Source organism: Thermobia domestica, chromosome 4 (genome assembly GCF_964235325.1).
Source record: "Thermobia domestica chromosome 4, izTheDome1.hap1.1, whole genome shotgun sequence".
NCBI classification, from domain to species: domain Eukaryota; kingdom Metazoa; phylum Arthropoda; class Insecta; order Zygentoma; family Lepismatidae; genus Thermobia; species Thermobia domestica.
In genome coordinates, this window is record NC_137457.1 from 69463150 (window position 1) to 69486074 (window position 22925).

The window sequence follows — 22925 nt, forward strand, 5'->3', positions numbered from 1 at the left end:
ATCTTAAGGTTCCATTAACTATTTTCTGTAGATATTTCAGGTCAGAGATAATTCTGCGTACTTCAGGAGTCTGAATATTAAGATGTCGCAAGAGCTCCTTCTTACATAATATTCGAAGTGCAGGAACATTAAATCGGACTATAGCAATGAAGAAATTGAGAACAGAATCAAGTCTGAAGAGATGTGTAGGTGCTGCCATGGCCCATATGGGAGAGCAGTATTCGATCTTGGGCGCTATTAAAGTCTTATAAAAAGTTGATAATGAAGAAACAGTGCGTAGTTCGGTGAATCGATAAAGAAGTCCCAACATGCGCATTGAATTCTTTAGTATTGAGGAGATGTGGTCAGAGAAGGTGAGTTTTGAATCAAATATGACACCAAGATCGTTATGACTAGCAGAATGTGTGATAAGGGAATCGTTGATATGGTATGTGGAGGGAACAGGAGACTTTTTCAAAGTAATAGTAATACTGTCACATTTCTTACTGTTGAGTTTCAAGTGCCATATTTCACACCAGCCTGTAAGGTAATTTATGTCTTCCTGTAGAGCAATTGTGTCATGGAAACACGATATTTCTCTGTATTACTTACAATCGTCAGCAAAAAGCAGAAGGCCACTAGGTTGAGCTGATAAGTGCGTGTAGAGATCATCCATATACAGGACAAACAGTAGAGGCCCAAGTACACTCCCCTGAGGCACCCCTGAGATCACGGGTTGGGGGTTAGAAGTCGCCCCTGAAACAACAACTCTCTGTTTACGGTCCTTCAAGTAGCTTGTGATTAGAGAGAGAAATTTGCCATGTACATTAAATCTATTGGAGAGTTTATGAAGAAGATGAATGTGACTGGCAGAATCAAAGGCCTTCGAGAGATCAAAGTAGATAACATCTAATTGAGTATTGTTGTTCATACATTTGACTGCACAGGAAAGAAGAGTACTTAAGTTTGAGAGACTTGAGCTTTTCGGTAGAAAGCCGTGCTGAGAACTATAGATGTAAGGTGAGGTGAATTTAAGTAGCCTGTCTTTAATTATTTTTTCGCAGATAATTGATATTACAGAAAGAAGAGATATTGGCCTATAGGAGGATACATGATCTTCAAGTAATGATTTATATATTGGGGTCACGTGAGCCAGTTTCCAACTGGTGGGATAATACCCTTCCTTGAAGCATCTATTGAATAAGATAGATAGAGGAACCGCAATAACTGAAGCAGTTTTGTTGAGAAAGAGAGGACTAATTTTATCAGGTCCAAGTGATCTATGTGGAGATAACGATAGCAAGAGAGCCAGAACTTCGCCCGGGGTGGTAGAGAGAATGGATAAGGTGTCCGAACAGATGGGGGGAAGAGGGGGAGATGGGTTGTAGAGGAAAGGGAAGTAAATGTTTTGCAGAAGTAGTTATTGAAGAGGTCTGGTCTTTGATCATCACTCGCTTCAGTATTTTCATCTTGAATTCTTGCCCTTATGCCCGGAGATTTTGTTCTAGATTTAATTACAGACCAAAAGACTTTAGGGTTACTAACAGTAAAATCACCAATTGAGTCCATGTATTCAAAATATTTACGTCGCTGTACCTTCTTGGCAAGACTTCTAATTCTAGCAAAGTTTTTATATGTGTAGTCACTCGGATGTGATTTCCATAGAGTCCAGGCAAGCTTTTTGTTTTTAAGGTCAGGAAGTTCATTGTCGTACCAGACCGGAAACCTGTTCGATTTTGATGCTTTCACCTGCACAAAGTCCTTTATGGCTGAGTGGACAACGGATGTAAATAAGTCCACAGCGTCGTCAACAGTTCCTACCTCTAACAAACACCAAGGAAACAGTTCAATAGCCCGGCAGGTGTCACCCCAGGGGGCATTCTTCCATAGAAGTTGTCACCTACTTTGAGGGGCGGGTTTGTAGTAGTGGAGGGGAGGAAATCGAAAGAAACATCCAAGGAATCGTGATCCGAGGGAAAAAGATTTCTGCATAGAACAACACAACGAGGTTCTAAGTTAGAAAGAATGTAGTCAAGATTGCTATTATTGAAGGGATTATGCATATTATGTTGACCTAGACCAAGTCCATGAATAAAATTGTCCATGAAATAACTGTCGTTTCCATCTTTAGCGACTCCATGCTTGCTGTCCTGTCACGTAATGGAAAGGTTGAAATCACCCAATAGGATGACGTCACCGTGTGACAATTCATGTAACAGTGAGTCATGGCAAGCTTCTAAGATGTGCTGGGGGGTGTTCTTGTGCGGCCTATAGAAGCATCCAATAAACACAGAACGACGCTTTGGAATAAATACTTCCACCCATATAAGTTCACAATCCCGTTCGAGATCCAGTCTTCTCTTGCTCTTCCACTTATTATTTACACAAATCATCACTCCACCTCCACGAGTTATGCGGTCTTTACGATAAATGGTGAAATTATTAGAAAAGCTAAATTCACTGTCGTTCACTGTGTGTTAGATGATTATGTAAGGGTGTAACGATTTCGAAAGAGTTAGTACTTGATATGACAAGATGGTGAATGAGAATTTATTTGTGTGGGGAAAACTACGAAAATGATGAAATCAACATTTTTATATAATAAATATGAGTACTATGGATAATTCGTATAGTTTAAACGCTATTTGTTATGAACAGATTAAAGACAATTATTGGTATGGTATTTTTGGTGATTTTAAACTGATTATAGATAAGAGTACAGGATACTTTAATGCTACTAAACTGTGTCAAGATGGTGGAAAATCATTGAAACATTGGTTAAAAAATAAAGAATCAAAAGAACTGATAGAATATTATAGGGAGAAATTAAGGCCGAACGAAATAATATATCTAGTAAACTCAGGAGGTGGTAAAATAAAGATAATAATATCTGGTTCTTATTTTCACACATGTTTATTCAAGAAATAAAGAGGTGGACATTTATAAAGAGAGAAAAAGATACATCAGGTTTTGTTTATATAGCAACTACCAAACAGCACCAAGAGAAGAATATATATAAAGTGGGTTATACAAAAAACCTTGAACAATGCCTAGGTCATTTTAATGAGTTTAGATTTGACTTCGAATTATTTTATTATGAAAAACCTAAAAGACAAATGATGCTAAAAAGTTAGAGTCACTTGTGCATAAACAATTAGATAAATTTAAATATAAAGGTGAATTTTTCAAGTGTGAACTCAACACGATCAAAGAAGTTATAGAAGAAATTCAAGATGATGAAGTAATCGAAAAATTAAAAGGATTGGAGTTAAAAGATGAATAGGTGTAAAAAGGTAAAGGCAATAAGTTTTGGACATCACTATCAGAAGAAAAATTAACTAACAATCTAGATTCTTTGTGTGATCAGTTACTATCTTATAATTAAGATTACAACTTTTATGATATAATAACCATAAAAAGTAATTAGTTAAAGATTAAACAAACCATCTGTTGTAACATCAAACGCTAAATTCAATATACCACCTAAATCAGAATTATTACGATATTTTCTCATTATAACTCTCCAATCCCCAGAATGTATAATAAATATATAAACTCTGCAGAGAGGTGTTGATAACTTGAAATGTTATGCCAATGAACTTTGTCTTTGAAATCTGCAATAAATCCTTCTGTTAAATTTTGAAACATTGAAATTATTTCCCAATCTACTTTGTCAACATAATCTCTCATAAGGTTTTCTGATAATTCTTGAGTTCCAGATAAGCGCCACCAAGAAACTTTATCTGTATGTTCTCGTATAAAGGCTTCAGGGAGTTTGCTTCCATAAGATATAGCATCAAAATCAACTTTGTCTATAAACTCATTAATAAATTTTTCAGATAGGTTTTGATTATACGATACTTCCCTCCAATGAACTCTACCTGCAAATTCTCTTGTAAAGTCTTCTGATAAGTCTTGGCTTTCCGAAATAATCTCCCAATCAACTTTATCAGCTAATTCTGTTATAAACCCTTCCGATAACTTTTTCCATGAACATATTTCACTCAAATTAACTTTCTCCTGATATTTGCGTATGAAGTCTTCTGTAATGTGATCATAATTATATTACTTCTCATAATCATCATAACCTATGGATAATAATTGTTAATCAGTCAGTGAATCTAATATCTTATCAGACAAGTTCATAACGTTTATGTAGAGAGTTTTGTATAAGAAATGACTTCTTTTCTTTACTGGCTTTCTTGAACAAATGATCTAACATACCTATGGAGATGCTAAAATTTTTGTCTTCATCATTATAACCTCCAATATCTAAATGTTTACATACATAATCAAATATAGGTTTGTAAGATAATATTTCCTTAGCACTAGTCATATTCACCTGTTCGTTTTTATTCTTAGATTGTTTAAATTTATCTCATTTTTGTTGGCTTTCTATATAATAAATATGGAAGCACATTTTGATTTATTACATGATAGACTTAAACTAATTCATCACGATCTTAAATTCTTAGCAGCACTATTAGAGAAACAAATACTGTTAAAGGAAAAATAATTATTAATAATGCAACAAAAAACACTTGAATTGGATAGTGATGATGAATATATATATGGTAGTGATGATTATGACGATGATGAGTAAGTTTACAAAAATGATTTAATTTTAATATGTGTATATGTAACTTTGATGGGTTATTCTCATCAACGTCACGTTCTAATACAACGCGTAATATGTAGACAATGGCAGGAGGCAGGAGTATACAATGTTAAGTATTGTATTAGGATAAATGGAAGTAAAAATTGTGCAAAAATGATTAGCAATAATCCGGCGAAGATAAAAATTGAATAGTAAGATTTTCTATATTGTAAATAAGATGAGTAATTATAGTAGATTTACTGTAATAGAGTTAAGACGTCAATGTAAAGAAAAGGGAATTAAAAGATATTCCCTATTAAGAAAAGCAGAACTAATAAACCTTCTTAAACAGCATGAAGATGAACAAAACAGAAGACAGATTAGAAATATATTCCCATTTAAACAAGAAGTAATTGAAGAATCGAAACCAACACGTATACCTATAAAAGTAGAATTAGAAGAAACAGCACTCAAGAAGCGTTTACAAACTATTAAAGTTGAAAATATAGGAGGATATAAAGATCCAATAAAATACAAGTGGAAGAGTTGCTATTAACAAAATTAAAGAAGAATTAAAATTTCACCCAGTTAAAGTAAACCTTGTTTTCATTTGTGATTATATAAACGATAAAGAAATACAAGAACGCAATTTCAAAACATCAAACGAGAGAATATTAGAATCAACTGACTTAAATGAATATATACATCATGAAAAACTAAAACTACGTAGAGAAATGGAAGAGTTTGAAGGTAGATGATCAGGGTGGACATTACACCAAATTAAATACTTACAAATCAGATTAAACTAGTATGTACCATTAAACTAGTATGTACTTCCTATATTGAACTTCCTAATCCAATTCAAGTTAAGAAATCAGTGATTAATGTTAAAAATAAAGACAATAAATGTTTCTTGTATTCTATTGCAAGTTTCTTAAAAATTGTTGATATACATCCTGAAAGACCTTAACACTGTAAACGACTTGTTGATAAATTAGAAATGAAATATTGTGATAACATTGAATTTCCAGTACAATTAAACGATATTCCAAAATTTGAAAGAAGGAGTAATATTTCTATCAATGTTTACAGCTATGACAAAAACTATAATGTATATCCACTTCAAATCACAAAAACAAAGCAAGAACAACATGTTAATTTATTATATATAAAAGATGATCAAAATAATAATCATTTTTGTTGCATAAAGACCTATCACGATTAATAAGAAGTAAGTAACAAAACATACTGAGAAGTTATATTTTTCTGATAGATGTTTAACAAGACATTTTAGAAATGAAAAACAGTTGCAAAACCATGAGCTATATTGTAAAGAGCATGAGGCTGTTAGAATAGGACTTCCAAAACCATACGACAATCAAATAGAGTTTCAAAACTATAATCGTTCATTAAGAGTTCCATTTGTCATATTTGCCGACTTTGAATGTATCTTATGTAAGTTAAAAATAGAGCATAATTGTACTAAAACAATAAAATATCAAAAGCATGAGCCAATGAGTTTTTGTTACTATGTCAAATATTCAAATGGGAACTATAAAGCCCCTGTTAGTTATATAGGTCCAGATGCTGCGAAAGTATTTATTGAAATGTTACAAAAAGCAATAGAAATTATGGAAATATATAACAGAGTAGTTGATATGACCCCGCTTAGTGAGGAGTAAATAGAAGCTTATAACAGTTCGAATACTTGTCATATATGTGAGAAAAACTTGAATGACTTACCACCAGCTGTTGAGAAAAAAATAAATATATATAGAAGAAAATAGAGTTCTACAAGGATAGAGATGATATTAGTGAAAAAATAAAAGAATGGAAACATGACTTAAAAAAGTGTTTGCATAGGATAAATAAAAATAAAGCAAAAGTAAGAGATCATGATCTTTTAACTGGAAAGTTTAGAGGTGCAGCTCACAGTTATTGCAATTTAAACTATAAAAGTTCTAACTTTGTTCCTGTATTTCTTCATACTTAACTTTATATAATACGCAGAAAATTAAACTGATCGCAAATAATGAAGAAAGGTACATAACATATGAAAAATATATAAAAGCAGGACCAAAAAAAGATGGAATAAATTTAAGATTTGTTGATTCATTTATATTTATGCCAAAGAGTTTAGCTGAGTTAACCAGTAATTTAAAACCAGAACAATTTCGAGAAACATTAAAGTTTTTCCCGATTGATAAACTTGATCTAGTTCATACTAAATCTGATTTTCCATATGACTTTTTTGATTCATTTGAAAAATTGAAAGAACCTGTTCCATTATCTCCAGACAAATTTACAAACAGATTAACAGGAGAAAAAATTAGTCCTGAACGCCATAAGCTTCATGTACGAGTTTGTAAAGAATTCGATCTAAAGTTAGGGGAGGACTTAACTGAACATTATAACGAAACTGATGTCCTTCAATTAACAGATATATTTGAAAACTTTAGAGATGTATGTTTAAAGGCATATGGATTAGATCCTGCATGGTATTATACAGCACCGGGCTTATCGTGGGATGCAATGTTAAAGATGACTAAAATTAACTTAGAAATGTTGACTGATTATGATAAAATACTAATGTTAGAAAAGGGTATACGAGGAGGAATCTCACAATGTAGTAAAAGATATGTAAAAGCTAACAACAAATATATGCAAGATTATAATAAAGATGAGTGTTCAACATACTTAGCATATCTAGACGCAAACAAATTATATGGGTGGGCGATGAGTCATTACGTGCCCTATAAAGATTTCAACTGGGTTAAACCTTGCATAGATAGAATGAACATCCCAGATGACTCTGATACCGACTATATATTAGAAGTAGATTTAGAGTATCCGAGGTATTTACACAACAAAAATTCTGATTTACCATTAGCTCCAGAAAACATGTGCCCACCACAATCTAAACAATCAAAACTACTAACGACACTTTATAATAAGAAAAGATATGTAATTCACTATAGGAACTTAAAACTATATATGTCGCTTGGAATGAGATTAATGAAAGTGCATAGAGTATTAGAATTCAAACAATCAGACTGGTTACAGAAATACATTGACTTAAATACAAATATGAGAAAGCAAGCTAAAAACAAGTTTGAAGAAGATTTTTATAAGCTCATGAATAACTCGGTATTCGGAAAAACAATGGAAAATATTAGAAAGAGGCAACCCATACAATTAGAATGTGATCCTGAAAGAGTAGAAAAATTAATTGCAAAACCTAATTTTGATTACAGAACAATATTTACAGAGAATTTGTGTGCTATACATATAAAAAAGAGCGATTGACCAATATATGTTGGTATGAGTGTATTGGAACTATCAAAACTATTAATGTATGATTTTCATTATAACACTATGAAGCCGAAATATGGAAACAATATAGATTTATGTTACATGGATACTGATAGCTTTATATGCAAGATTGTGTTTGAAGACTTTTACAAAGACATAGCAGAAATAATTTATCAATTTGATACGAGTGAATACGGGCAAAATAACATATATGGACTACCACTAATAAACAAGAAAGTAATAGGTAAGATGAAAGATGAGAATAAAGGTAAGATCATGACAGAGTTTATTGGATTGAGATCAAAGATGTAGGCTTATAGAGTAGAAAATAAAGAAGAGAAAAAGGCTAAAGGAGTAACTAAAGCTGTAATATCAAAGGAGTTGCAGTTTGACGATTATAAATAAAGCTTATTTAAAAATGTTAAAACGTATAAAGACATAAACCTCATTAGAAGTTATAAGCACGATATATATAGCATAACCGTTCATAAGCTAGCATCAGATTCTTCAGATGATAAAAGATATATTATGCGAGACGGTATAAATACATTAGCTTGGGGTCATTATGTGATAAAAGAGGAGTAGTTGTAGTTTTACTTATAAGTTTTAGATGTAAGTTTGTTATAAGTTTTTAGGAATAAGTTTTTATGATTTTAAATGTCATAAAAGCCTATGCGATCTCACTTAGGGTTATCCTTCTGTGTTAAAGTACAATAGTCAGTGGTGGCTTCATAATTTTTTTGACAGTTAGGGGGTGGAAGGGTTGAAAGTGCCCTAGAACATACAAACATACCCTACTGATATATAATACTTATATATTTCTTTATCTTGGAACGAATGTCAGAATTATAAAAATGCTTTTAATATCATTGAAGCCAAATGATATGAGTAGATTTTCCATTAATGAATGATGATATTTCAAGAAAATGATGGCGATGACAGAATGCTTCATGAATTTCAGTTTTGATTTGATTGAATTGCATTCTCAATGTAAAGTTACAATCTGATACTAGGCAATAGAATTTTCTAAAAATGAAGAAATCAGGATAGTGACAAAATAAGCTTACTGTTGCTGTGCACCCCTTATATACAAAAAATATGAATCAGTCCTGTTTCATAATTTGCCAAGAAGCCTTCGTAGGTAGGTTAAGAAGCTGAAGGAAGTACATACTGTAACCAATACCACATAAGTTTCTGCTTTTCTGGATTTTTGTAATGAAGAAATAAAAATATCATACACTTTTTTAAACACGGGACATACAAATACATTATCCATACGCACGTAAATTGTGTCACCCAAGTTGTGTAAACTTTTATACATCTCTGCTAGTAGGTTAATTTAATCGCAGTTTGAAGTAGTGTTAAATGGTAGTTAATAAATCATCCGCCTAACGTGATGAAGGACAACTTTAGTAACACACTATTAATGTTCATTTTATATACAGGTGTAGTACACTACTTTTACAAACGATTACCTTCGTATTAAACGAATATACGATTCTCATATGTAAATGATTACAGGGAAGGAAATATAGACGGTCAGTAAAAGGGACATGCTGTACATCAAAGAACGGATGTTAGTACCTCTTTATGAAAAGTCTCATAATTCGCATATGGAAAACTATTTTCGTAAATTAAATCAAATATATGTTGCTTAATTAAAAATGCAAACCAGTCTTAACTCTCACTGCAACTTATTGTGTTACATATTGAGTAGAATATGTACCAGAGTATTCACAGGTTATGATATTGATCTGTAAAATACCTAATGCTATCTTGAACACAGGCTACTTTGTATCTGTGTGAAAGGAAGTCCACAGTGCCCAATAGACACATTTTCTCGTTACAACCACTAGAAATGGCACGAATTGCACTTTGAATAACATCCCTCCCCAAGCATTCAAACAATCAACAAACAGCAAATGAAAAAATCCAGAAAATCGTAAGTTTCGTATTTCGATCCAATACAATTGCAATGGGTGAAAGACAAAGACAACAATCCGTCTCAAATTACCAAAAATAATGCAATAAATGCAAACTGCACAATATAATCTCTTTAAGGTTTAGGAAAACCTACTTTCCTGAGTACGACACTTCTGATCTGATATAACTGTATGCCAGGTATTTACGAACTAATATGCCTACTCTATATATGCACATAAATAAAATATTAAATTACTATTTCGTTAGCCATTTTGTAACAGTTGCCATAAAGTTTAAATTTGTTGAAATTCTGAATAGTTTTTATTATTAAAGGTTAAAGTAACAGACCAATTTCAAGTAAGTGTTCAAGGATATGATAGCCCCTACTCGTAATAGCTGGTATTAAAATACTTAGTTTCCAAGGGCGCCGATCACTCTGTAAATTTGAGGTTTCCCATTCAGATGCAGGAGGCATATATATGAGGATTTTAGGACAAATTGCAATTAAAGTGTCCCATATATTGTATATTCATAAATAGAATAGAGGGCCTACATGAGATTTGGGGGGACTGGGTCCCCCAGGATCGGCGCCCTTGTTCGCGTCTAGCGGTCGTAACACAATTAAAACTAGTTTCTCTTTTTTCTAACTAAGAAACAGCATCTGAAAATAATATTCCTTTTTTTTCAAACAAACATTCAATAGAATTCTCAACTAAGTACAAAATCGTATCAGAATGTCTGTGAATATCATATACAGTCCACAAAACATTTTTAAAATATCGGTTGCAAACTCTGCTACGTGAAAAAGTCAAACATTCATACTCATTATTGTATACGTAGTACGTATCGGTCTCTCAGATACTCCAATCACAATATTTAAGAGTCGTTCTGAGAATTGTTGCAAATTGTGCTGCTGCTTGCATTGCACCAAACGCTGTACTATAATTTAACCAAACTATAGTGATCCAAGTCGTATCCCTTGGTACAAATCAAATGTTTCAATTTGTGTATAAAGCTAACAATAATAAAAACAAACACACTATTGATATCACTACCTACACTGTTTACATGGTGGCAAAGTTGTACTAATATCAATTCCCTGTTATTACATATATCTTCTTTACTAATTAATTATTTTTGTACGCATAATTGCTAACGAACTATCCGCAGAAAGCAATTGAGGGTTTTTAGCGTGTAAAGGAATACAATTGAGTTGAGAAATCAACATCATTAATATAACGCAATTTATTATTTTCGATCTACTTCCTTCAACTTAACGTATTTTGTATGGAATTAGACAAAAAAATCTAATTCCATATTCAAAATTTCATACGCTAATTATACCATATTACGCTTGCAACATTATTTATCTACAATACCTTTTTTCCTTATAAAATGTTTAGTACCAAATCTTCGTAAACAGTAAGTAGCGCTTTCGATAAAAAAAGGTCACTTCTGAAAACTAACTATTTCCGTTCATTCAGAGTGTATTTCTAGTACAAAACATTGTGCCCGGAATTCTCCCGTTTCGTCATACAATCTCGTACCACCATGTTACAATTGCCAACTTCATTTATCGTTCTTCTTTATCCGAAAAACATAATAGTGATACAGTAAACTTAGAAACACAAACACACGCATTGATGTCCGTCCACAAATTAAATGTTTTCATTTAAGTGAACGGAAACTTGGAACAAATTAGTTAATAATGAATATGTTTTAATCATAGCATCCCAAATACTTAGCCTCATGTACAACATATTAAGTTTCCTAAAAGACGAAAAAAAATCAGTTTGAAGATCCTTTGTGAGAGAGTTCTAAAGGTCAAACACACACATAGAAAGAAATACGAATAGCACCCAGTTCACCAGTTTCGGAAAGCTCAATCAGCTCTCCCTGCTATTATGTCATCGTTTTCTTAGTATATATAACAAAGAAACTGTGGAGGTACAATGACATGAATCCATATAAATTAATTACTGCAGACATTTCAAAGATGTAATTTGTCTTTCAAAGAATACTTAAAAAATAAATTATAAAACCCACGACGATCTTATTCAGTTATACCAAAGAAAGATCAAGTGACTTTTCATATCTTCTTTCCATTTGCTGATCATATATGTAATTCATTCACGTTTCTTTCCTCTCTTCCATCTAAAAACGAGAATCGCTATGACATATCACTTTGAAGCAACAGAAGAGTATTGTGTTAAATATGTATAATTCTTCACAAATACTATATGTATTGAACTGGTGTTATTAACTGCAGTATTGTTGAGTAGTATCGACGTATCACTACATTCAACCTAGAGTAATAAAGGTCACATTTTTACATCATTGTTAACTACTTGAAATTGTTACAAAAAAACAACAATCAGAGTGTACTTTTCTAACAACGTAACTATAAACAATATTTTACTTTCTTATTATATGTATAACTTTCGTACTGTCACTATACGGTTAGAGGCTGTAAAATTTAATAATGAGTCATGGGAAGTTATACATATTGTGGCATGATATATGGCATTACATAATATTTTATACCTTTATTACAAAACGAATAATTTTCATGAAGTAATTTTATATATTAATTTAGAACACTTTGTTCAGTGTTACTAAACCACCTCATGCACGCTACTACTAATGTCTGCTATTTACTGCTCACATTACTCAATTGGAAGAAATAAATTAACCTATTTAAAATAATGTTTTGCATACATATTATATTTCTTTTCGATTTTGGAAAAAATTGTACTTTTCTAGGCTTACGGTTTATTTGTTTGGCGTACTTTTCTCTGGTAGCTGGATTATTTTAAGCTTAACATCGTTTTGGACACCAAAACTACACGAAACATATACTTACAACATAATGTAAGGGCCTAGCCACATGAGGTTTCAAGGAGAATATCCGTAACTTAGTTTACTAAGGCCGGCAGTCTATTTTCACATTTTATATTATATTTATTAAGTGCAGATGACCTATTAATGTATCTAGATCTAAAAGCGCTAGTCATACTACTTTGAGAATTGTTGCTGTTGTAAAAAGGACTGTGTCTATTACGAAGTTCAAGTATTGCGTTTGTTTATTGCTTCTCCAGAAAATTCAGATTTTCTGATAACAGCCCTTAGTGAACTAAGATACGGTTATATATTTCGTGTTCAGTGGAGCGAATGATAATTTGTGGGAAAAAGTATCTCATGCTTAAAACATATATTTACCTCTAGCAGGCAAACAAAAATCACTGTTGAAATTTAGTGTCATACAGTTTATGAGATTTTTATGAAACTTTGGGTGATGTTTTTTACATACAGTTGATACAGTCGAGCTCTTTAGTTATGATTTATCCGACAGAAAGAAATTTGATTTCATGTTCCTATAAATAATATGATACTACAATTCATAGAACAGTTTCGACGCTAATAATTACTCCAGACCGTTTTAATTAAATGTATTCCATTCAGCCAATTATAATCAATATTAATAAATTATTAAGCTTTGATGGTTACTTTATCCGACATAAGTAACTAGATAAAATTGTTTTTCTGTCTTCCATAATGCACAAGAATAATTCTGTTATTTATGGTTCTTTGAATTTAGTAGCAAATTTGGAGTTTGTTTATTAGAAAACGTCACATATTGATGGACTAAACTGTAAAAATCTATATATCTATACTATATAGAAGTAAATCTATTACTAAAGACAGATACGAATAGCAAAACTTTCCATTGATAATCGAAATCTGGTCTCTATCAACTAAAGATAATACCTTAAACATATTCATGAATGGCTCATAGGTGTTCTTAAATTTTGTGCTCAAAAAAAAGGAATGGTTCTAAAATAATCCGTATGGTGTCTTTCTAAGTCTGCAAGGTGCTTTGCAAAAATATAAACTGAAATATTTAACTGCATTTGTAGAACGTTGATGCAAATTTCATCGAATTGTTAGTTTAATCTTTTCAAAACGGTTTAGGTAACTATACAATATATTTATTTTCTTAGTTAAAAATTATGGAAATTTTGAATTAAATCTTATAAGTTCTATAATGCATTTTCTTACAAGAAAATAGTAGACAGATAAATTTTGTATAATTAAAATTTTAACTTGTGTCCTGGATAAACTACTGGAGGACGGTGGGTTTTAATACTGCTACCTAGGACGACTTTTAAAAAATCCAATCTCTGGAATAGAATATTTATTTAGAAACAAGATTATTACCGAGTACACAAGATTAAACAAGATTATGCACTCGAAGTGCATTGATTAATTGTACGGGTAAAAGTATATATGTTTATGTATGTATTATACGACACTATAATTAGGCATTAAGCCTCTTGTGTTGTTTTCTAAATACATAAATGTTTCAGAGTTGGCGTAAATAATTTGAGAGAGAGATGAAAGAGCGGAGCCTATACTTCAGCTCCCTATATAAAATCCGTTGCATCGATACTTATCAACTTTGAAACTTGGTTATTTACATTGACAGTGTAGTTTCTGTTTTGTATTTTATAGCAAGAATTTTCTAGTATGTCGCTAACAATTGCATTTACAGGCATCACACTATTTGAAGTCGTGGAGTGAGATTTAACGTTTTAATTGTTTTTATATACTTAAAAAAATTGTACCAATCATTTTACTAAGTAATTCTAAAACATCTTTTACTCTTCATACATAATTTAAAGCTACCTTACGTTCAATTATATTTTAAGTATAATTCTGACAAAATATTTGTTAAAGGTCTAGATCTAAGGAATTGAAAATAAGATTCTCTCTTGTAAATATATATTATTGTGTTCATGTCACAGGGTTATTAGTATAATTCCATTCAAGAAAAACTGTTCTTGAAATAAATATACCATTCTGAAAGTTTGGAAAGCCAATAAACTCTTTATAGATTTGGGAATAATTTCTCAAACCGCATTCAAAAGTCCAGCTCTTTGAAGAGAATCACGATACTGAAATTCTAATTTCCGAAAGCAAATAGTCTTTCAGACAAGTAGATGTCATAAATTTAACGCGATCGTCAAATGCTACATAAAAGTACATTGTAAAACTGATGATGACCGTTAGTGTACAGAAACAAAATAACGAAGATTTATAATAAATGGGAATGTGCGAAAGCTTCTTTCTACAAATTGTATATGATGCTTGTACGTCTAAAAATATTCAACCAGTTGGAAAAAAATCATGTTTGTATACAATTCAATACATTAAATTGTTTACTACATATGAACACTTAGATTTCGTAACTGCATAGAAACATTAGTTACTTAACAATATTATGAGTTAAACACAATATTTCGTAGAAAATATAAATCGTTTTCTCTTCTCAAACCGTCATTATGTTAACGGCCTAATTTGGAAGTGGATGTTAAAGGGAAAACAAAAAAACGAATTAGTAGAATTTTATGTAATGTATCCTTTGGAACCGTAAATGATTTTTTCACTCTCTATTCCTAACTTGAAGCCTTGGGATACCTTTGATTAAACGCTTGTGTCATAAAAACTAGAAAAGAGTAACATGTATAAAATTGAACAGGAACAGTAAAAAATAATTCTACAAACTACCGTGCACTTTTCTGCCATGTGAAGTGAACTTTGTACTATTAAATCATTTGAATCGTTAAAAATGAGAAAATTTCATGGACATGTATAAAAACTTTTACTTTTTTGTAAACGTTGCTCTTGTTTAATCATTCTAGTAAATACTGTTGCAAAATATTAATTAATCGTAACAAAATACCAAGAGATATGTGTTGAAATTTTCAGTTATTTCAGTTCCTAATAATTATTGTATTTCCTTCAATACTATTTTCTTCATAATACTAAAGATGTGATTTGTTACAGGTTTCCTTGCAGGTTTTAACATTTCATATATGTGGAGGAACTATTATCAACGAATACTTTATTTTAACAGCTGCTCATTGCGTTGAGTAAGTAGATTTTTCTACCTAGGGTAATATATTATTTTAAGCTCTTAAAAAATAAATGGGTTTTCTGACAAATTGTACATTTGAAGAAAAATGAGATGAAAGGTTTTACGGTTGAAACTTTTAATGAATCGGTATAGATATTATAAATACGCCTTTCCCTTTTGTTATGTGTATGGAAATGCGCACTACGCGTTCGCACTTTCAAATGCTTAGTTTTAACTTCCCATGAAACGGATTATGTACGTAACCCTTTCATCCGCTAATAATATAAATGGTATCGATATAACAAAAAAAGTTCCTTATGTCCTTTGAACATTGTTGTAACAAACTCATGCACATAGTAGGGTCTATACATTAGACCAGAATAAAATAAAACAAAGTACGTGATATACAACAGAACAACACATTAAACACAAAAAATAATACTTTTCTCAGATATGTTTACCATAGTTTCATTAACTAGTATGTTCATAATACCAATGAAACTTGTCGGGAACAAATTCTAATACCTCCTTAAAATATTTCGTTTACTCGTTTTTTAGTTCTCCAATTTTGTGACTAAACGTTAGTACTACAATATTATTTTAAAAATTGGGTATCCACTGTTAATGTCAACGAATTTCCACTTTGATAGATACGGTTGCAGCTTCCTTTGAGCAAACAGTTTTCAAATTTTTACATTCGTTTAAATTTTAGCCATTCCTGAAGATATCTCTTTTTTAGCAAGCATGTGGTTATTTTCTTATTTGTGAGTTTAAGTCGTTACTTGGTTATCGATATCACTGAAGTGTGACTGCACATTAACTGCATGATATCCGTAACTTGCTTGGTTAATGAAACTAATTTGTTCCTCTGGCAGATACAAATGTCACATTTGGATGATGTCGCACTTTTCTCTATTCGGCGAAAACCATATTCAGAGTTCAAATATCTGTCATTCACCTGTGTTTTTTTCTTTTCTTACTTTTTTGCGTTCGATTCTCTTGTAATAACATTTCAAAATCATATGTTCCTACAAAGAATTTGATTCTATTATTGTTTCCGGCCAATGAATCTATCCGTATTGATAAATATTACCCATATCATGAGAGATGATATGTAAATCAGATTGAAAAAAAACATTAGTTTTTTATAAAATGTGCTGACAGAACGGTGACGATAATCCACTGAAAACATATCGCATGTGACAGAGCGTGATGAGATTACATATAGCCTAAGTTTAAGAATCATTAGACGATAGAGACGTGAAGGGTCCTGGAACTTGAAAAATCAAAACTAGCGTATAATTACAGTAGGGTAGGCCGAAAAAATTGAAAGTTGATGAATCGACTTCCGATAGTACGGTAAACCTGTTTCATGACCTCGAAACAACGTCTGCGAGATTTCAACGAAATCGGTTCCTCAGAGCTGCCAAAAATTTGAAAATTATTCAAAACAAGTTATTTTAATTTTTTTCTATTTCATAAAGGTTCTACATTAAACAACTTCCAACAGCAATTAAAATTCACTTTGAATAATCTTTAGCAACAGTACAAAATTTCAGCTATATCAATGAATATCTTTAGGTTCCTCAGAACTGCTAAAAAATGACAAAACTTCACCAAAATCTTACTTATGTGAATTTTTTTATAATATTGTAAACATTCCCGTAAAACAAATTCTGTTTTTTTTAGATAAATTTCCAATTGTTCAGTTGGCAGCACTGTACGTAGTAAAGAGTAAACAAGTTGGAACTGGTAATTGCTAGCGAGCGGTTGAGAAGAGTGTTGTACGTACAAATCATAAACAATCAATACCACGTGAGGTTATGTGAGGTTAACGCATTCAAAGTGAGGTTAAAAGTTTTGTTTTTATTTTAGTGCAGTTAGATATTAATTTTTAAATCAACATTAAAACAAAACGTGTCGATCTGTTCCATTTTCTTTGAACGCAAGCCAAGGAATTGAGTTAAAAATTTTGTTATTTTAGTACGGTAAGAAATTAAAGTTAACGACGAAATTGCCCCCTGCAAGCCAGTAGACAAGAAAGAGTCCGTGACTTCTAGGCCAAAGTCAAGCAAAGTATTGCGGAGCGAAATGGTGTGTCCGATATAATCTGACCACCAAAGGACTTGATGCCTTCCCGACGTTTCTACTATGCAATGTTTTATTTTTGTCTTGTATGGCAGAACTAAAAGGCGTTACACGGATGGTTGAACTTTCTCATCATCTTTTATTGTAAAAGGTTCCTAAATAAGCTCAAGTTCCTCTACTTATTTGGAAGTTTGCTTATGAAGTTTAAAGAAACCCAATGACCATGCGTCTTAGGGCGTATTGGATAGGTGCCTCTCAATGACCGCCAAAGGACTTGAATCTTAGCCAACATCTAACTATCCTCGATGTACTGCAATGTTGCTTAGAAGAGAGGATCAACATTATAAATGCTGCAGGCAATAAGAAAGACCCTAGTTTTTCTGCTATTGCCGATACAGGTCCAGTAAAAGCTGAGGGATTGTACCGAATTCTTCCATCCCATTTGTTAGTCACGAAGACAAAACTATATACATTGTAAAAGAAGAGTCTAAGTCATATCAGAGGAGCTAGACTGAAGAGCACATTTCACTTATCGAGGAGCCAGGATCGAAGTATGTCGGCCACGTTACACCCTCATCTGGCTCAGCTGATAGCATTTTCAGAAGCATAACTGTTTATATGGTGGATATTGGGGAAGATCTAGAACACCTTATCGCTGTAGGTTGTAATAGTACGGCTATCAACACAGGTTTGAAATATGGGATCATTCGCCGCCTGGAAGAGAAGCTGAACAGACCCCTTCAGTGGCTGATATGCCTTCTGCACCTAAACGAGCTTCCGTGGAGGCATTTGTTTCCGTGGATTCTTGGATGGTGCAACCAGAGGTCCACGATCCTATGGCGGCGAGATTGGTCAGCAACTGGAGGGATGTCAGAGCCTGGAGTAACTACCTTCGAAGCCATAGATTGAGAGCTACCTAAGGTCAATGCGAATGACCTTAGCTCTGATCAAAAGTACATGCTAGAAATTTCTCAAGCATTGAAATCCGGAGTTTGCAGTGACGATTTGTTCAAATTTTCCAGGGCACCTGTCACACTCCCGATGGCTTACGACAGCCAACCGCATTCTCCGTTTATACATAGTAACGGAGAATCCAACACCTCAGATGGAGACACTGGCAGAGTTCGTCATGAAGTGCTACGTACCCGGATGGTTCAGATTGAAGTGCAATCATTCAATCAAAGACGGAGCCCGTAATCTCTGGAACACCATTCATAATAGTAGATCTTTTCCAGTGAATCTGAAGAACGTAGTGAATAAGGTCATCTCCAGAAACGCGTTCTTTGCTCATCCGGAAAACATTATCCTCTCCATGGTAACCGACTATAAGGGCGCACATTCGAGAGTTGGGTCTCAGAAGAATTCTGAAAGCAAGGGAGGGAGAGGAGAGTGTCTCAGAGTGTTTTAAGCTCCTAAAATCAATGTTGGTGGAACAGACTATATGGATATTATTGACTGGATGAACTGCACATTTATATCGCCTCCAGTCATGCAGAATGTGGAGACAGATTTTATCAATTTGTGGACTGGGAATTTTCAGCTTTCCGTGCCACATCCAAGCCGTTGAGCGTTTTCAAAGGTGGTCACAGAAGCGGCCCAAATGGTATGTGGTTTCCAGAGAAGGGACGGATTCATTCGAGCAAAACTGGCTAGTCAGGCGGCAATTCACAAATCACAAGTTTGACCACAAATCTGACTACAGTGTAAACCAAATACTAATGAACAATGAGCTTTACGAACTGAATTGTCAAATAAGCGGGTTTCGGTGATTCATTTTGGTTTCTTGGCACTTCTGAGGAACCTAAAGATGTTCATTGTCGTAGCTACTGTTGCTACGTACTACGTACTACGCAACATTTTCTACTGTTGCTAAAGACTATTAGATGTGAATTCATTATGCTGACGAACGTTTTTAATGTAAAACTTTTAAGAAATAAAATAAGTACCAAAAAGTCTATTTTGAAAATTTGTCAAAAAAATTGGGTTTTTGGTAAAATTTTGTCATTTTTTGGCAGTTCTGAGGAACCTAAAGATATTGATATAGCTGAGTTTTTTTAATGTTGCTAAAGACTATTAAAAGTGAATTTTAATTTCTGTTAGAAGTTGTTTAATGTAAAACTTTTATGAAATAAAAAAAATTTAAAAAACATGTTTTGATTAATTTTCAAATTTTTGGCACCTCTGAGGAACCTCAAGATATTAACCGATTTCGTTGAAATATCGCAGACGTTGTATTGAGGTCATGGGGCAAGTTTACCGCACTATGGGAAGTCAATTCATCAACTTTCGATTTTTTCGGCCCACCCTAATACACAGTATATCAATTAAAATTAAATTTGTTGGAAGTGGGTAGAACAATTCGGATGAAAAATTAGCAGTTTAATAAATAAAAAAAGCGACTTACGTAATTGGTGTTCTCATCGGTGAGGAATTTTCTCAACTATACAAGAAAATGTACTGTCCTCAAATGACACTATATATTAAATAATCCAAAAATTAAATATAATATTAAGAAAGAACAATAGATCAAAGTCTCGATGACAGAAGTGTTGCAAACTATCAACATTATATCAAATTTTAAAGGGGAGAACGAACATTGTCTCGGTTCAGTTCAGACATTTGCGACAATTTGCAACAGTTCTGTCAATGCTTTACATATGTTGTGCAGCAATGAGTATGAAATGTGCAATAAACCAACGTAATGTCATTTCAATTTTAGCTACTAATATAACTTTATATAATACCTTCACAACATTGTCAAACTCTGGCTTCAGATATTCACCTTCGTGAAAATACATACCTTCTTAATGAATCATTAATAATGACATAAGCTGTGAAATAGTGCTGCCAGTGGATAACAGCAAATTTACTGTAAATAGAACTATAAGTTTTTCCCGATATACACTAGCAAATTTCATATACGTATTTAGGAGCTTCATATCAAATATATATATATATATATATATATATATATATATATATATATATATATATATGAGACTTTTTTCGAATCGATTAATTCCGTAATAAAGCTAACTAAGAGTAATTGATTAACAGCCTCTCACGCTTTCTGACGTGAAGTATGTCTAAAACGGATTTCTGAACTTTCTTCGAATTATAACCTTCCCGAGCTTTCTTGCCGGTTTTGGAAGATACATGCTTTTCTGGACATCAAAATAAATGTATAACAGGTTTGTAGAATTTGCTACTTCTTTATCATGGTTTAGAATATCAAAAGCAACTTTGTAGCACTCAATATCTTCTTCTAAAATCTGTCCACCATCACAAGCATTTCAGAGGTTGCTTTCGGGGCGGGCAAAAGATATTTTAAATTTAATAGCAAACACTGTTTGACACTTAGATTTTGCTACATGAAGTGTATTGTTTTTCTCGAGTCAACCTCGTTCCAAATTAAATTGGTACAATTTCGGGATAGATGTTATAAGAGAGACATATTGTGTAGTGAATGTTTGTTCTTGAGTAATGTGCATGTTAACATAGTAATGATCTTATGTGGTTCTTACGACATGAGGTAACTTCGTCACAAACTTTGTTCTGACTATTTACATGTTTCTTTCGCTTGCCCGGTTCAGGAGGAGAAATATTTTTATTTTTTAAAATTATTTCAATTTTTTGATTCGAATTTTCTACAATGTCTCATAGGTTATGTTGCAGACATTAACTCTATCACCATTGCTAGCTACACAAAAATTGAATGTTTTGGATTCATTATGAATGACATTTTTTTAGTTTACCCACTGTGGTAATACCTAGAGTTTGTCTTTTCAATACATTTCAACGAGTGACACTTTTTACAATTATCATCAAGTTTACGAAACATTTAACACATTCGAGCCGGAGCCTATTCCTACAATGTTTTTCCTCAAATCGGTGGTTTGTGGGATACTTTTGATTTTTATAAATACTGGTGTAAAATCCTTATAGTAATTAAATGTTTCTTATATTGAAATAGATATTTAGTGCTACAGAATACAACTTTATCAACCTGTTTTGTCATTTGTATTTTTATTTTTACATCTTTTTATAAATGTACCTTTATCAGTTACGAAAAAAGTCCGACAAGCAATATGATTGATTATAAGTATCCATATATGAGTTTTTGGCGCATTACAGCTCTTTAAATGTTACAAACTGTCAATAGAAACATCAGATACTTCGGAGTGGGATAATGGTATAGGTATGAAGTAAAAATATTGAACAACAAAATTATTTCTATTTATTTCTATTTTTCGCCTCTAGTTGATCTTTAGTCGTTTGTCCTTTTTGCATTCGCTTTTCTGTTTTGCTGAAATTCCCTGAAAGTGTATAAGAATATAAATAAATAAAAAAATATAAATACGATTGTTGTACTTAAAGAAATATTACTAAGATATATTTCCCACCCACTCACTTAAATGCTTATATTACAGTTATCTTTATTAGTCAGTCATTACAAGCTAAAAGAAAAAAAACTCAACTTCCGTGCTAAAGAAGCGCCGCCAGCATAATCTCAGAACAATATTTGCATTATCAATTTCAGAACAAGAGTCGACGGCAAACGCATCGGGCATATTCCATATTTCTTCTTCGGAAATATATCAAATGCTTATCTCAAAAAATATAAAAAATGCATATAAAGATACGGGAACGTATGTCAATTCTTATTGCTCTAGCATTTCACACAGGCAATCGAACTATTATATGGAGTGTGATAGTATCAACAACACGCTTCGATCAGTCAGTGTCTTATTCTCGTACCGTTCCCCTTCGTCTAAAATTGTTCTTCCATCACTACAGTTTATCTATTGCTTCTGTATTGTTCGTTGAATACTGGACCCATACAATTTACTAGAGATCATTAGAAAATTCAATCACTCCAAGGTTCCTTCAGAGAACACATCTCCCTCTCTTATCTCACACTTACAATCGCTGTAGGTTTTAGTTTTTTTTATTATTTTCCTTCAGATGGGATATCATTTGTGAGTTCGTTTGGTGTCTCACCTCTGTCAGCTTCTGCAGCGTTGAACCTGTTTGTCTTATCTTGCTAAGCAATAGCGCGATTTAGCTTAATGATTTGATACGCTCCTTAAATCGTGATGATACAGAGTA

The 22925-nt window shown here is 32.5% G+C and overlaps 1 protein-coding gene across 2 annotated transcripts in view; it reads left to right on the top strand.

Moving 5' to 3' along the window:
- Positions 1–22925, top strand: part of LOC145683317 (trypsin-1-like) — a 632151-nt gene that overhangs the window by 88206 nt on the left and 521020 nt on the right. For both annotated transcript variants that reach the window (XM_081754670.1, XM_081754672.1), the window contains exon 3: positions 15659–15744. In XM_081754670.1, coding sequence (XP_081610796.1) covers positions 15659–15744 — 86 coding nt within the window. The remainder of the gene's footprint in view (positions 1–15658; positions 15745–22925) is intronic.